This window comes from Meles meles, chromosome 4 (assembly GCF_922984935.1).
Source record: "Meles meles chromosome 4, mMelMel3.1 paternal haplotype, whole genome shotgun sequence".
Lineage (NCBI taxonomy): Eukaryota > Metazoa > Chordata > Mammalia > Carnivora > Mustelidae > Meles > Meles meles.
The window spans coordinates 93921051-93937920 of NC_060069.1; the positions used below are offsets into that span (position 1 = coordinate 93921051).

Consider the following 16870-nt stretch of genomic DNA (forward strand, 5'->3'; position numbering starts at 1 on the left):
AATTTTAAAATTTTCTTTATATTTAAGTTATGGAGAATTTTTAAATTTCCTTTAATTTCTTAAGTCTGGTTTGTAGACTGTAAGTGGAAGTCGCAGGTCAGCATGATTGACAACTATTAGCAACATGGTTTATGACACCAGTTTTTTCTGTGTACATTGTTAATTAACAACATTTTTATTCCTTAAAGGTTACTAAAAAAAGGGTTGCAAATAAAAAGAACTTGGAGAGTAAGGAGGCCCAGAGTTCTCACGCTACCCCACTTCAGACTAGCCAGCCAGGGTCTTCCAGTGTCACCAAAGTGATTCCACAGGAGAGTTCATCTGCTTCCTTAAAGTCCTCTCAGATTACTCAGCCTGCGTCTTTTCAAGCTGAAGCTGCCTCCCAAGGCCATAGTATGTCTCATCACAAGTCAACACCAAGCTCTTCTTCAAGAAGAAAATCAAGAAAACTGGCCGTCAATTTTGGCGTTTCTAAACCTTCTGAATAAATTTGGTACCCGGAATTAATTTCTTTCCTTTCCACCCACCTTTTTAGAAATCCATATCTGTGTCTCATAAAAAATTAGAATGTGCTATTTTAAAGTAGTACATTTTGATTAAAAATTTTCCTTTCAGTTAAAATTTTTTAATTTGTCAGGCACTTTTCATGCTATGTCAAATTGTGCATCTTAAACATGTGCAGTTTGTTTTACCTCAGTTATACCTCAGTAAAGCTATAAAAAAGAAAAACTAAATTAAACCTTGTGTTAAAATAGTATCAGTGGACTAAGCGTTAAAATAGCGCTCTAACTCTTGGCCTCTCATCAACAGAAGTATCCTGAACCATGAATTAGACATCATAGTGCAATAATAAAAAAATTTTTTATACTATTGAGGGATAATTAAATGGAGCTTGAAATTGGGCCTCAATCTACTGAATGTGGATTTTATTTCTCTTTTTAATGATGTGACAGGTTTGTCAGGAGAATGGCTCTTATTTATAAGTATTTTAACTTACATTTTTGCTGTCTCTGAGGGTCCTTTAGACCTGCTGTGAAATGATCACACTTGTTGTGGTGCTGCCAGTTTTGCTTTATTCTACATTTTGTACCAAAGCAACTTTAGAATACTGATCAGAGTATTTCATTTAACAGCTTAGAACTATAAATAGCAATCTAGATTTGAGCAAGTAATTACAATTTTTTAGATTACTCAAGAACCAGCATTAGAAATTTCTAATAAAATTAAGTTTCAAAATCTACAGGGTACAATGACTACAAATTAATCTTCTAATAGAATAAAATAAGATATATTAATCATGTTAGTTGAAATAAATTGTGTTATTCTTTTGTATAGCTTTTTACTTGCTTAAACATATATGAGAACTTCTTTGTTGGTCCATGTGTAGTGTTTCTTGAGATTGATGAAATTCTAATTTTTTAAAAAATTCTGAGGTGTGCTATAATACAGGCACAATCAGTTTGTGATGTACTTTATTTACATGACAAACGCCTATCTCATTCTGTTTCCATATTTTTAGCTTTATGCTGAACTGTTCAGTGACTCTGGCATTTTGTCCTTGCATGTCATGTGTGAAGTGTGTATTGTTCAAGCTGTGGCTGTTGAAATCATTTTAGAATTTATGAAAATTTCTCAGTGGTACCAGGGCCTGTGTTTTTTTATATATGTATATAAATATGTACACACACACACATATATATATTTATCCTTTGGTTTTTGTGATATGCTTATATTTTTAAGGAAGTAAGTTATCATAATTTTTTAAAAAGTAGGAACCATAATGTTTATATGGAGCTACTTATTATTATATCCAGTTTCATTTAACTCATTAAAAACCCTGCCGTGAGTCCTAAAGTAGTCTATTTGTTTTTTTTTTTAAGTGTTAGTATTGAACTAAATGGATTCCTTTCTCTAACTGCTGATTTCGGAGTTTCTCTAAATGTTAATAGGATATTTGTATATTAGTAGTGCCTTTAGTATAAGAGATAAGTGTTCATTATCTGTCATTTATTATAGTCATGTGAGTTTCTGTGATTTTATTTTCTGTTAATTTTCTAGATTCAGATGTTCATTGGTTCCCAGCATGTCCTTGTTGGGAATGTTTATCTGTAGTGGGATCTTGAATAATGAAGCTCAAATAATTCTGTTTGTCCTTAGTGTCCCACAAACTCTCTCTTTGTTTTAAAAGGAAATCTGTATTATGAGAATACAATACAAAAAAGTTAAATTGTGATAATAATGTTCTGTTAACCTCTTAACTACTTTAAAGTATGTGATATATTTTATCTTATGTACCTGTACAAACTCCAGCATTCAAGAATTGCCTCGCTCATCACTGCTGTGTGGCCCCTCTAAAAACAGTGTACAACCCACATCTTTTTTAAAGTACAAAGGAAGGAGCATGTGCCATCTTCTGAAAACTCCAAGATAAATTTCAAAAAGCATATTGCCACTGGACCCATAGGATATTTCCCCAGTGTTTAAGCAAAGTGAGCTGATAATTCTACATGAATAGGCAGCAAAAGTATTTTCTTTTTATTCCTTCCTCCCTTTTTAAAAAAACATGTAGTATTCTAAAGGTCAAGATTGAAGAGAGATTAAAATATAGGAAAGACGGGCGCCTGGGTGGCTCAGTTGGTTGAGGAACAACCTTCGGCTCAGGTCGTGATCCCGGACTTCTGGGATCAAGTCCCACATCGGGTTCCCAGCTCTTGAGGAGTCTGCTTCTCCCTCTGACCTTCTCCTCTCTCATGCTCTCCCTCACTCATTCTCCCTCAAATAAATAAATAAAATCTTAAAAAAAAAAAAAAAAAAAAATATATATATATATAGGAAAGAGCTTGATAATGACTGGATTAGTGGTCAGGCCTTCATCTTTTCCTTTCCCTTTGTAGACCTATTCCAGATGTGAGCATGAGATCAATAGGAGATCAGCAGGACTTGTGCCTCCCAATGCAGGACGTAAGGAACAGAGACTGTTTTTATCTCATGATAATCTTGAGGAGACTGGATTCGTTGATAGTATGGGAAAGTTACAATTTTTCTGTTTTGGATTGGGCAAACTCAGATCAGCTCAAAGTTTAGAAATATGCCCGTTTGACTGTTGAATCTGCTGTCAACTTTCTGTGAAAGCTGTGGTCTCAATAGGGCACAGAAGAGCAGAGTCCCCAGATTGCTTGATGCTTCCGTGTAACCAAAGGAGTTAAATCTAAATATTCTTATTCAGTTAATTTCTTTTTTTTTTTTAGTGCATTAAGTGAATTTTGAAATTGATTCTTCTAGTTTCATTGTTCCTTGTTACAATTGTCTGCATTGCCTGATCATCACCTAGTTTTATAATTGGACAAAATCTATTAATTGATTTAAACATCATGTAGACTAAAGTCTTAAACATCTGAGAGTCAGTTGCATGAGACATTAATTTTGCCTGTCAGTGTACCTTGGTTTCAGTTTAAGATGTTGCTTGCTTTTCAGAGGAATAAGGAGTTCTTTTAAAACTGAAAAGATAAGGTTTGTTTTAGTTTTTGTTTCTATTAGGAGAGATGAAAAACTATAGATGCAGGTTTTTTATTGTTTTTCTTTTCCTATGATCAGGTATTTGCTTTGGTTTTAGACTGTTATTTTCAAACTAATCTAGAATCTTCATTTAAGGGGAGAAGCTGTGAGGGAGGACTTGGAAGAAAGAAACCAATTAAATAAGATACTTCCAATCACTGCATTTTCAGACTACATTCTATCTTTCTAGATCAAGGAAGCAGATAAGTTGCAGGGGCTTTTTTAGTCACTTTTCATCTGTTCTATTTGTATTAATGAATCATACTTTTTTGTAGTGGTTGTCTAATTTTTACCTTAGGGTAAATAACACTGTCCAGATCTCCACTAAAGTTAGGCCTAATGTGTTTTGCCCCTTTTTTCTGAGTATCTTTTTTAAAGCAACAGTGTACAATTTCCCAGCTTTTCAAGCTTGCTATGTTTCTTAGGATCATCTTGCTTCCAAATTGTGTTTTTACTATAGAGGAGAATTAATTTATTGGAGAGATATAACCGTGACAAGTTTTCTCTACTTAAAAAAAAAAAAAACAAAAAACTTCCTTTATCATTTTTCTAGAGATAGTGATAGCACTCAAACTGGTAGTGTTCTTTATGCATATTTTGTAAGCTTCGTCAATGGAACAGTCTTTTTCACAGGAGCATCCTTTTCTAGTCAGGATAAAGCTTAAAATTCCAGAAATGAATACTTTCAAACTGACCTGGTTCATATTTCCATCAGACCTCTCCATCTTCCGCCAGGGAGCAGTAAGAGACTGTGTTGAAACAGACAACCGTGGTGAGTCAGCAGGCATGCGGAAGTGCCCCTATTACCATACCATACTGAGTTAACAGCTCTGGTATTGCTGATCTTTTTTTTTTTTTTTTTTATTTCCCCCAGAGAGAGGGGAAAAAAATACATGTAAAATAGTTTTAGTAATTAAAAATATCAGCAATCTATAGCTGCTTTTGTGTTTGTGTGTATGTCAGTGAACCAGCAATTATGCCTTGCTCAATCAATGCATTCAACCATCTCAAGTGCAATTTGTGATGGAGACTCTGGTTTCCAGTAGATAGTTTTACATAGTAAAACCTGCAAAATTTAATTTTTTCCCAGCAGTACACCCATTGCTTTTGATTTCAACTGTTGTATACTTTTAAATTGCCTAGGCCAAATAATTAAGTTCATACAGATGTTTTAGTAATTTGAAGCCAAATTCTCATACTATTTCTCAAGAATAATAGGACTGAGAATTTGGTCCACAGTTTGCTTTAAGTTATTTTATTCCTTTTCCTTTACAGCTAAGGGGCTCTTTCCTTGTTTTGGGGTTTGGTTTTTTTGTTGTTTTTTTGTTGCCTCAGGTCTCTTACATTTTCTTTTGCTTGCACCCAGTTGCTTCTTTGAGGATTTTCCTCTATTTTGATATATAGGTAATATATATGTTACCTATATATATTATATATATATATAGGTAATATATATGATACAACAATCAAAATGTTCAACATTCTATTCATTTAAACAATATAATTCATACATATATACCTTAATTCATTTCTTTTCTCACATAGCTATTTTATAAGTAACTGGAATTTTTCATTAGATCTTATACAGAGCAGTATTTTATTAAAAATTGAAAAGGGAAGACTTTTATGTGCTCATTTTGTAGTTTTTGTTTTTTAAATATCTTTACATTATCTGCAATTAAAGTGTTTTAAACTTGCATTGGAATGGACTCCGAATGTATTTTTGTGTTAAGTTGTACATTTGTAGATCTCTAGCATGAAGTTAGCCTCAAAATGTTGTGCAGAAAGATTTTAAAATATATGAGTCACTGAAAGAGTTTAAAAATCTATACATGTTAAATGCTATATGGATTTTAATTAAACACTTGAGAATTATTTCATAAGCTGTTTGTTCTTGTATATTTACATTAATATCAAAAGTAGGAACATTACAGTATTCATTTAAACCCTCTATCATTTTACATCTGTGTTTTGAATCTATGTCATTTAGAGTCAACTGAGACAGATTAGTTGGTGGAAAAAAGTCTGTGTAGTAGATTCCGATGGCCACTGTGTAGAACCTTACTCTACTTACTACTAGCTATAAATAAATGGTTATCATATTAGCATTGCCAAGTGATGTAAAGCCAAAGCCTCAGTTTCTTCATCTTGTAAAAGATGAAACACTCTTGTGTTGTTACTAGGTATAAAGCACTAGGTACATACTAGGTGTATTACAAATGTTAGTAAATAAGGATTTGTCCTGTGTATATGAAAATCTTTTAACTAGGTCCCAAACACAGAGTCCTCTGGATGGTGCCAAAGACCTCTATGTTTTTCCCACTGCGTCACTCTCCAGTGTCCAGTTCGTAGAGTACTTGTGCTTCACTTGGGCATCTGGGAGACTCAACTGTTTTTCTTTTTCCCCATCACAAGCCTCACTATCTTTTCTACCATGCAAGGGAAGGTTCTTACAGAGCCTCATAGAAAGAGACTTTAATTTCTACTGATATGACTGGGCAATCTACACGTACCATCTTGCTAATATCAGCTGTGTCTCAAAATGTAACTCTTGACACAGTATTTTACCCAAATCTCCCAATGATATCAGTGGAAAGGAGTTGGAAAGAAGGGTTAAGGAGGGAAAAAAATTTCTTCCTACTCTATCTGCTTCCAGTTCTGCCCGATAAACCTCAGACTGCCTCTCATCTTGTACTTCCTCAAGATCCCAAGGAGCAATCACATCCATCCTGATACAGTATTTGGCCCCTGATCCAGCAGGAGGCCTGTGGTATAGGCTTACCAGTAGAGACTTAGCGAGCTATTTTTCCACTTCATTCCCCCAGATTGTCAGATCCTCACACTGAGATCCGTTGTAACCACCCCTCTTCACCCCAACTCTGCAGCACCCTTGGGGCTTCCTTCCAATCTTGGTACCAATCTTCTGATACGAGCATCAAAACTAAACAAACCAGGGCACTTGGGTGGCTCAGTCAGTTAAATGTCTGCTTTCAGCTCAGTTCATAAACCCAGAGTCCTGGGATGCAGCCCTCTTGTCCAGCTCCGTGCTCAGTGGGGAGTCTGCTTCTCCCTCTGCCCCTCCCAAGTTCTTACTGTCTCTCAAATAAATAAATAAAATCTTAAAAAAAAAAAAAGGATTTAAAACAAAACAAAACCCACTCAGGCTAGTTTAAGGAAAGGAAATTTGTTTCAGGAAATTGGGGCATTCTTACAGAATCCAATCCAGGAAGTACAATCAGGCCTCCCAGGAACTGGACCTTAGTCAGGGGCTTACTGTCCAGTTCACTCTGTCTCCTCTGCATGAGGCTATAAGGCCTATAACTCTGTAGATCAGGACACTCATCTGTAGTAGGGGTGAGAGGGGAGCAGAGGGAAGGGCAGGTTATTTTGAGAAACTGCCCCTACTGGGGCTGTGAGTTGATAAGGAAATGCCAACCTCTCTAAGACAGGCTCTTAAGCAACAACCATATCCTGAGCCAGCAGTCCTTACAGTTTTTACATAAAAGAAGGCCTGCAAAACAGTTTTACCATAATAGTAACCAAAGCTCACTGTAGGACATGCTTGCAAACCACTCTCATGAAGGGTTATCCCTGTTAAACTTCAACTTGGAAAATGGTTGCCTTTAGAAATTTCCAATATTTTATGGAGTCACTGATTCCTACAGTTGTGGGAGTCTTAGCCATGTTTCACTGAGTTCCTAGATAGAGGATGAACAAAAAGTCTACTCATCATGAAATGCTTACTATGTACCTAATATCCCAAGCCAATGTTACAAATGGTTTACACAGATAACTCCCTTAATCCTCATAACCCTATTATGAAAATAGGTTTTACCTCTGCAATAGTCCTGACTCCAAATCCTACGCTCTGAAGCACTTTGCTATACTTAGAAGGTTCAGGTTTCTTAATCTAGTTCTTATACCAACACTGTGTCATTATACTACGGATAGACTCTCATTCATTTTATTTGCTTTTTATTGGTATCTTTTAAGGGTTTAACACAAACGAAGCATTAACAAATGTGACTTATTGACATAAAGTCAATAGAAGAGGGACCAATAAACCACCAGGCACAATACCAGTACAACCAGTACACAAGAAGGGAACCTCACAGGCTGGAAAGGTATCAGTTTCTTTTCTGAAGAAGCTACATCCCAAAGGACTTAAGTGAGGGGAGGAGACTGATCAGGACTGAATCATGTGTGGTGCTAATTACGAGAGGTCAGAAGTAAAAAGGCAAAGGTAGACACTAGATCATAAAGAACATAGCAGACCATGTTAAAGTGTTTGAATTTCATCATAAAGGCTGTCTTAGTCCATGCTCTTTTACCTGGATATAACAAAATCCCACTTAAACTAGCTCAGGAAAGAAAGAAAATGAGGGTGGGAGTAGAAGATTTATCATAGGGATGCAGGAAAATTGCCTAGAATCCCAGAGGAAGAACGCAGCTGGGCTTCAAAAGGGTCTGGTCCAAGAACAAGAAAGCTATCAGGAACATAGGTATCTACCTTTTCTAGTCTCACCTCGGCCTATCTAACACTCATGGCTTCCATGTTCCAGCTGTACACTGCTTCAGTTCCAGCAACCAGCCTAGGACTAGCATGTCTCCATCTCAACTCCAGATGGGCTGAGTTTGTGTCAGATGTTCACCTCTGCGGGGTAAGTAAGGTCAACTAATATAAACGTGGCTGCTGTGGCCCATTCCTATGGAGGAGTGTTCTTTATAGAGCAAGATGGGTCAGAATGCGACTACATCTCCAGAAGCCCTTCTATTAGGAGCTATTAATATGATTTTAAGAAGGGTGGCATCATAGAGACTTAATTAGAGAGAGGAAATCATAAAAAGCTGTTTAAGTAATCCAAGTACAAATGAAGCAGCTGCACCAATTCTTAGACACTCTCCTATTGTTCAGTAGGTTGAATATCAAAGTGAAAGAAGAAATGTGGAATCAGGATCAACCTTCTCAGGTTGACCCATTAATATTTTACCAGAGATCCTCTCTGGTATATTGCAGTTCATGGTACATTTGGTCACAATGCCTTCCTAAGAAGAACTACTTTCTCCCATATTCTCCACATCTGACCTGCTGAGTCTCTTTTTTGTCTAAGAAATAGGAGTTCTTTCCAAGACATCTTTCTCAGCCTGATAACACTTCCTAGAATGTCAAACAAATATTGATTGACATCTACAACCATATTCATGGATTATCAGGAACATAAACTCCTATTTCTTACCAAGAATGTATCACCGAGTCAGAGCTACTCTCAACCACAAGGTCATGGATGGCAGTGAGGTACTCTGCCTATTGTGTTAGAATGCCACGTTCTATAAAAGACAACGGGGCACATATTGATGGACAAATCCCTTATGCCCAAGAATGGGTGTTACTCCACTCTGTCGGTTTCTGAGCTTTACAGTTTGTATTACTCACAGGTGCAAGTCGCTTATTAAGACATTAATTGTGTCTCCATGAATATAGCTCTGAAGTTCTGTACTTCTGTGCAAAGTTTTGCCAAAGCCAACTGTCCCAAATCCCTGCTTTTTTAGAGGGAGGCAGCAAAAGAGTGCCCTCAAGAATCCAGACTGACTTCAAGGAAGCCATCATGATGATAGAAAGCTTTCCCAAGTGGATCAGTGTCTTTCCCTATCCAATCCAAACCTGTGGAGTAAAAGGCCTGAGCCAGCTGTTTGCAGGACCAGGATGGCAGTAACCCTTGTATGAAAAAGTAAGTCTATCTTTATTCTCTTTGACATGGAGGAATTTGTGCTCGATATCCTCATTGTGACTAAATCTCCAGTTGAGCAGGCTGAGAAGATGGTACGATCCCTAGGTATTTCACCATGCTTTATATCCCTCTATGTCTGACTTTTTTTTATGGAATGTGGCCGAAAATGAATGAATAAAACAATATTCTAAAAAGAGACCATTCTCAAGCACCTGGGTGGCTTAGTCGATTAAGCATCCAGGTTTGATTTCTGCTCAGGCCACGATTGTGAGATGGAGCTCTGCACTGGGTGTGGAGCCTTGCTTGGGATTCTCTTTCTCACTTTCCACCTGACCCACAACCCCTCCCTTTCTTAAAAAGAGCATTCTCTCAAAACCGGTTTTGACAACTTTCAGCAAAACTTAAGCATACGGCATTCTAGTTGCAATTTTGTCTGTGGGGATTCTTCAGTCATGTTCGTTCTAGGAATATGTTCCCACTTCAGTGATTCATGTTATTGGGCCTGTAACATGTAAGAGCAGACAGGCCAGTGTGCCTCCCCAGGTACATGTGAGGCAGAAGTGTTCTGCAAAGAAAGCAAGACATGATACAGCAGGAGAGGACAGCTTTCTGGCAGAAGGCAAGAAATTATTAGAGGACACGCCAGTGGGAACCCGGGGTAGATTTAGTGGGGCTAGCAGTGCAGAAGGGAGAATCTGTAGCACTACTTGAAGGACATACTTCGAAATAATATGTGTCACATGTATTAGGTGAGTGCCTACTATGAGCCAGGAAATCCAGGTTTTAGGGAAGAACTCCAAAAGAGGGGAAAGAGAAACAAGGGCTCAGCCAGCATACAGACTGTTGCCTTCATACAGAAATGACTATGTATTTATAACACAATGTTCCTACCTCATTCAGGACCCTAAAGACCAATTTTCTTTCTCTCTTCTTTAATCAGAACCTTAAAAAATAAGCTGGCATGATTTCCAAGCAAAGAAGGACTTTTGACAAGGAATGTTGCTCTTTTCCTTCACTGCAAAATGACAGGTTTTCTCTTCTGGGGAATGAATGTGCTGGCCTCCTGCTTAAAGAATGGTAGATGTTAGCCACAGCTCATTGTCGTTGTCTATTCCTCTCTGGAAAGGAAAAAGCATTACAGAGCGATAGCAGAGAGTCCTCATGAGGGGACTTGGCAGAGAAGAGGTTGCAAAGCCCGATTAGCAGCATCAGAAAAATGCCGGTGTCCACAGCAGGAAGCCCAGGAGCTTAAACCCCAGGATCTGTACACACTGCAGCATCAGCTATGACAAACTATTAATGTACTTTTTGTGACCTTCGATTTTTCTTTTTAAGGCTGAAGTCCATCATTGCTAAATAATAATCTTTTCGGAATTCAACACACACAAATCACTTTCCCCACTTCGACAGCCTAATCAAACAGCAGCAGAGTCTTCACCAGGATCTCTGGGGGTTACCAGCTGGTTCTTTCCCAATCACATTTCCTTAGGGCCACTAAGGGAAAGAGGTAGTCTTTTATTATTGCTGTTATAACATCATCGTGTGGTGTTTCCACACTTTTTAGTAGCAAAGAATTTAGATCACAATCACATGAGTCATCTTTGATTCCTCCCCACCACACAAAACTGGTTCTCAAGTCTTGGTGCATTGTCATCTTCTGTATTTGCCCTCTTCCTTTTATCCTTATGATTATTGCCTTAATACAAATTCACTTCCTCCCATATTTGGCCTATTGCGATTGTCCCCCGTTTTCCCTGCTTCCAGCCTTGAACCAGTCCAGTTCCTTAAAAAAAAAAAAGTAAATATTGTTCACAGATCAAGTGCTTTTTAGCATTCTGTTATTTACCTCACCAAGTGTTGTGAAATAGACATTTTATTTTATTGTGATAACAACACAAGATCTACCTTCTCTATAAATTTTTAAGTATATAACACCTTGTTGTTACTATGGGTACAATATTGTGCAGCAGATTTTTAGAACTTATTTAACTGAAATGTGTTGCAACCCACCCAGCCACTGTGAGGCCAGCTCCCAGGGAGCAGCAAGAGGGGCCTTGCCCAGCTCCTTCCCTGGGGCCCCCACTCAGCATCTCAGCCCCCAGCTGCCACAGCTTTGAACTGTGTCTGTGAGATCCGCGCTTTACCTCCACTTATTTTGTGCATCCATCAACAGGTGTGTCCTAAGGTATCAGAAAAGCCCAAGAGAGGTTATTTTTGAGGTCTGGGAATGCCCAAATTTTTTCCCATGTAGTTAATGATAATTATTTCATCACTTTACACCATTTTGGCTTACGAAAGTTTTCATAGAAATGGGCTTCTTTCGGACAGTGGGGGAACTGGTAGCTGCCCAGAGTACTGGGGGACTGATATTCTCTGTTTCTTGCTCTGATGCAAGGGGAAGGACGTATCTTCAGTGTGGTAATCTTGCCAAAAAAATACCTCTCCTGACTTTAATAAACACAAACAGTCCAACAAATAGAGGGTTTATGGAATGAATCCAGTCCAGACAACTGGACTGATCTCTTCCAAGGGACGTAGGGAGCAGGGAATACTGGGGGAGATTCAAGAAACCTAACACTCAAAAACAGTGTGTGACCCTTGACTGGATCTAGGTCGGGAAAAAAAAAAAAAAGCATTGATGAGACATTTTGTGGAACGGTGGGCATCTTTGAGTATAGGTGATGTTGAATTAGTGTCAGTTTTCTCAGATGTACCAATGATATAGTTACACAGGAGATGTTCTTAATCTTGGAAGACACACATTGAAGTATTTAGGAATGAAGTGTCATGTATCTGCCTCCCCCTTTCAGATGGTCTGGCAGTAAGGAGGTACAGACAAAGACGGAGGCAGTGTGGTAAGAAGTCAACAGCAGCCCTTCAGATGAGGACTATTCAGGTATGAATACTAAAATACTGCTTTTCAGCTTTGGTGCAGGTTCAAAAATGTTTTTAAGTGCTTCTGAGGTGGGACAAATGTGGGGATGGGTGAGTTACTGTTTTTCATAATAAGTCTTGCGGAGAATTTGACTCTATAAACTACATACATGTTTAACTTTGATCAGAATGAAAACCAATAAAATAAAATGTCAAGGCTAATTGGAGAAATGTTTCAACATTAAGAAATGCTGTATAATACTCAAATCAGTACTAATTAGAGATTAGTACTTTCAAAACTTGGCAGTTGAGTCTTAGAGCTGGAATTTACCTTGAAGAACCTCTCAGCCTGCTTCCCGCATTGTAGTGATTAATAAAATGAAGCTCAGGGGAGTTAAGTGACTTGCCTGAGCTCAAGCACCTAGGTAGCAGCACAGCCAGGTCCAGAGGCCAGATCCCCTCACTTCTATTCCAAAAATCTTCCTTTATATGCCATAAATTATCTCCTATTGTACAACTCTATTGCATAGTGAATAAGCAGCTGTTCCACAGTCTGTGCTCTTTTCTCAAGAAAGGTAAGGACAACAATGGGTGCAAGTGTAGGAGGAAGGGAAAAAATAAGCCAAGAAGGCCACAGTTGGATATTAGCTGAGAAGGGAAATTGAGACTGACGTTGCAGAGTGGTTACTCTCAGGCAATAAAGAATTCATTCTCACAAATTAGAGGGTTTCATCTGTTCACACTGTAATTGGCTATTAGAGCTTAGTAATTGAAACTAAGAAGCTTGTATGTAAGCCTTTGGCTCCCAACATTTGGCCCAGCTGTCAAAAGTCAGCACGGTCAAGATGGACAAAGGAGCTTTGTTGCTGCTCCTGGTGATCATGAGATTTTTAGACAAAGAAAAATAGTTTCTCGGAATTTGAGGTACTTAATCCGTTTTTAAAAATATCTGTCCAGTTTCCTTGCCAAGTTTTAAGACCCCAAACAATAAGAAGGGTGGGTTTGATGATATATAGTTTATTATTTGTTATTTATTTATTTCCCTTATATTATAAAAATTTCCCACACACAAAAGGCAAAAAAATAACTTCAGTTAACATCCATACACACACCACCAAAATTCTACCACTGATATTTTCCTATTCTTAATCTAGCAAATATCTAACCATCTATCCATCTCTCTTTCCATTTAACAATCCTTCTTACTTTTGTATGCTTTTCAAAGTAAGTTGCAGATATCTTTATACTTTCCCTGAAACATTTCAGCATTCAGCATGCATGTCATATATATGTATTTATACACACACACACACACACACACACACACACATATTTAGTTGGGGGGGAACGGGCAAAGGGAGGAGGAGAGAGAATTTTTTTTTAAAGATTTTTACTTATTGGGGCGCCTGGGTGGCTCAGTGGGTCAAAGCCTCTGCCTTCGGCTCAGATCATGATCTCAGGGTCCTGGGATCGAGCTCCGCATCGGGCTCTCTGCTCAGTGAGGAGCCTGCTTCCCTTCCTCTCTCTCTTTGCCTGCTTCTCTGCCTACTTGTGATCCCTGTCTGTCAAATAAATAAATAAAATCTTTAAAAAAATTTTTTTTTTACTTATTTATTTGACAGACACACAGCTAGAGAAGGAACACCCCAGAGGGAGTGGGAGAGGGAGAAGCAGGCCCCCTGCGGAGCAGGGAGCCCCATGCAGGGCTTGATCCCAGGACCCATGACCAGAGCTGAAGGCAGACACCTAATGACTGAGCCACCCAGGGGCCCTGAGGAGAGAGAATTTTAAGCTTTTAGGCAGACCCCCTCTGAGCATGGAACCCAATGCAGGGCTTGATCCAGGAACCCTGAAATCATGATCTGAGTCAAAAATCAAGAGGCAGACGCTTGGCTGACTGAGACACCCAGGTGCCCTATTAAGTCAATATTTTAATGGTTCCTTTTTGTTTCTTCAGAGGTAAAATTTACATAAAATGAAATGTACAAATTTTAAGTATTCAGTTACCTAAGTTCCAGTAAATATATGCACATGAGCAAACTAAATCATTACAAGACACAGAACATGAGCATTACATATAGAAAATTTCCTTATACCCTCTCCTGATAAATCTCTACCCACAACAACTCAGAGGTAACCATTGTTCTGAAACTTGTTCACCAAAAATTAATTTTGCCATTTTCTAGAATTTCATATTCATGGGAAAATGCAGTTCTGCATTCATTCTTTATGCAAGGTTTCTTTTACCCAATATGTTTTAGAATTCATTCATGTTGTGTGTATCAATAGTACGTTTCTCTTTATTTCTAAACAGTGGCCCATTGTGTGAAGGACATAGTGTGTGATTTATTCTCCAACTGAGGACCAGCTGAGCTGTTTCCAGTTTGGGGCTCAAAATGTTGCCCTGGATGTTCTTATACGAGTCTTTCTCTAGACATTTGTTTTCATTTATCTTGGGGAAATATCTAGGTATGGAATGTGTGGGTCATAGGATAGGCATATGTTTAGTTTCATAAGCAACTGTCAGACTTTCTTCAAAGTGGCCATACCACCCTATACTCCACCACCAATGTAGAAGAATTTGAGTCCCTCCGCATGTCCACCGTTTGTCCTGGTAGTCTTTAATTGTAGCCATTCTGGTAGTGTGTTGAATATTATTTATTTTTTGATAAATGCATTTTTAAAATTTTTAAAATTTCTATATTTATTTTATTTATTTTTTAAAAGATTTTATTTATTTATTTGAGAAACAGAGATCATGAGTAGGCAGAGCAGCAGGCAGAGAGAGAGGGGGAAGCAGGCTCCCTGCTGAGTAGAGAGCTCAATGTGGGGCTCGATCCCAGGACCCTGAGATCATGACCTGAACCGAAGGCAGAGGCTTAACCTACTGAGCCACCCAGGTGCCCCAGATAAATGCATTTAATACAATCAAAGTCAGTCTATTTTTTTTTTTTTTAGAATTTTTTTTTCCATTTTATTTATTTTTTCAGCGTAACAGTATTCATTCTTTTTGCACAACACCCAGTGCTCCATGCAAAACGTGCCCTCCCCATTACCCACCACCTGTTCCCCCAACCTCCCACCCCTGACCCTTCAAAACCCTCAGGTTGTTTTAAAGTCAGTCTATTTTTATAAAAAAGAGTCTACCCACACTTAGAGGAGTTGACAAGGCTTTATTGTGTTGCAATCACAAGAAACTGGGATAGTTTACAACATGTACATGTACTCTCTCTTTTTAGAATTTGTCCTATTTTATAGTTGTTGTTGTTGTTGGTGGTGGTGGTGGTGCTGTTTTACTGTGGTAAAGTACACCTAACAAAATTTACCTTCTTAGCAGTTTTAAAGTGTATAATACAGTGGTACTAAGTACATTCATGATGTTGTGTGACTGTCACCACTAGCCATTTGGAGAACTTTCTCATCACCCCAAATGGAAACCCCTACTTGTCACTTCTCATTTTCCTTCCTCCCAGCCCTTGGCAACCATTAGTCTGTTTTTTTTTTTCCTATGGATTTTCTTATTCTGAGTATTTCATATAAGTTGAATAACAATATGTGGTTGCTTTATGATTATGTGGTATCAGGTATAATTATAGATTCTTTGGATGACAGAACACAAGAACACTCTAGATAGAGGAAAGGCGGAATATGTTGTTATTTATAGCTCCGAAGGAGAGAGGGCTGCTTCACAGGGCCATACAGGGATTTGTGCCTGCGGATGAGGTAACAACAAGGTAAAGCTGGAACTCAAGGAGGCAATTTATGTATGACAAGCAGGGTGGGATTAGCAAAGTTTTGTGGGCTTCCTGAGATTTGAGCATTTTTTGTAACAAGTTTTACTTACATTGTAGTTAGTTAACATAAAGTGTAGTATTGGTTTCAGGAGTAGAACTTAGTGATTCATCACAAGTGCCCTCCTTAATACCCATCATCCATTTAACCCATCCCCCACCTCCCCTCCAGCAACCCTGTTTGTTCTTCTTGTTATGAGTATCTTATGGTTTGCTTCCCTCTTTTTTCCCCATCCCTTATCTTCATCTATTTTGTTTCTTAAATTCCACAAGTGTGTGAAATCATATGACATTTATCTTTCTCTGACTTGTTTCACTTAGCATAAATAATATACTCTAGCTCCATCCACATCATTGCAAATGGCAAGATTTCATTCTTTTTGATAGCAGAGAAATATTCCACTTATATATATCACATCTTTTTGACCCATTTGTCAGTCAATGCAGCAACCTCTTTGACATCAGCTGTAGCAACTTCTTGCTAGACACGTCTCTGGAAGCAAAGGAAACAAAAGCAAAATGAACTATTGGGACTTTATCAAGATAAAAACCATCTACACAGTGAAGGAAATGATCAATAAAACTAAAAGACAATGTACAGAATGGGAGAAGATATTTGCAAATGACATACCTGATAAAGGATTAGTATTCAAAATCTATAAAGAGCTTCTCAAACTCAACACCCCAAAAAACAAACAATCCAGTAAAGAAGTGGGCGGAAGACATGAATAGACATTTTTCCAAAAATGTACAGATGGCTAACAGACACATGAAAAGATGCTCAACATCACTCATCATCAGGGAAATACAAATAAAAACCATGAGACACCACCTCATACCTGTCAGAATAACTAAAATTTATAACACAAGAAACAACAGATGTTGGTGAGGTTGCAGAGGAAGGGGAACCCTCTTACACTG

General features: G+C 38.1%; 2 protein-coding genes across 7 annotated transcripts in view; both read left to right on the forward strand.

Moving 5' to 3' along the window:
- Nucleotides 1-5616, forward strand: part of XRN1 (5'-3' exoribonuclease 1) — a 111777-nt gene extending 106161 nt beyond the window's left edge. For all 6 annotated transcript variants that reach the window (XM_046002076.1, XM_046002078.1, XM_046002077.1 and 3 more), the window contains one exon: nucleotides 189-5616. In XM_046002076.1, the coding sequence (XP_045858032.1) occupies nucleotides 189-488 (300 nt within the window). In that variant the 3' untranslated portion in view covers nucleotides 489-5616. The remainder of the gene's footprint in view (nucleotides 1-188) is intronic.
- A 1957-nt stretch (nucleotides 5617-7573) lies between these two features.
- GK5 (glycerol kinase 5) overlaps nucleotides 7574-16870 on the forward strand; it is a 103969-nt gene continuing 94672 nt past the window's right edge. The window contains exons 1-4 of the mRNA XM_046002952.1: nucleotides 7574-7679; nucleotides 8118-8216; nucleotides 9106-9284; nucleotides 12095-12180. Coding sequence (XP_045858908.1) covers nucleotides 12166-12180 — 15 coding nt within the window. The 5' untranslated portion in view covers nucleotides 7574-7679; nucleotides 8118-8216; nucleotides 9106-9284; nucleotides 12095-12165. The remainder of the gene's footprint in view (nucleotides 7680-8117; nucleotides 8217-9105; nucleotides 9285-12094; nucleotides 12181-16870) is intronic.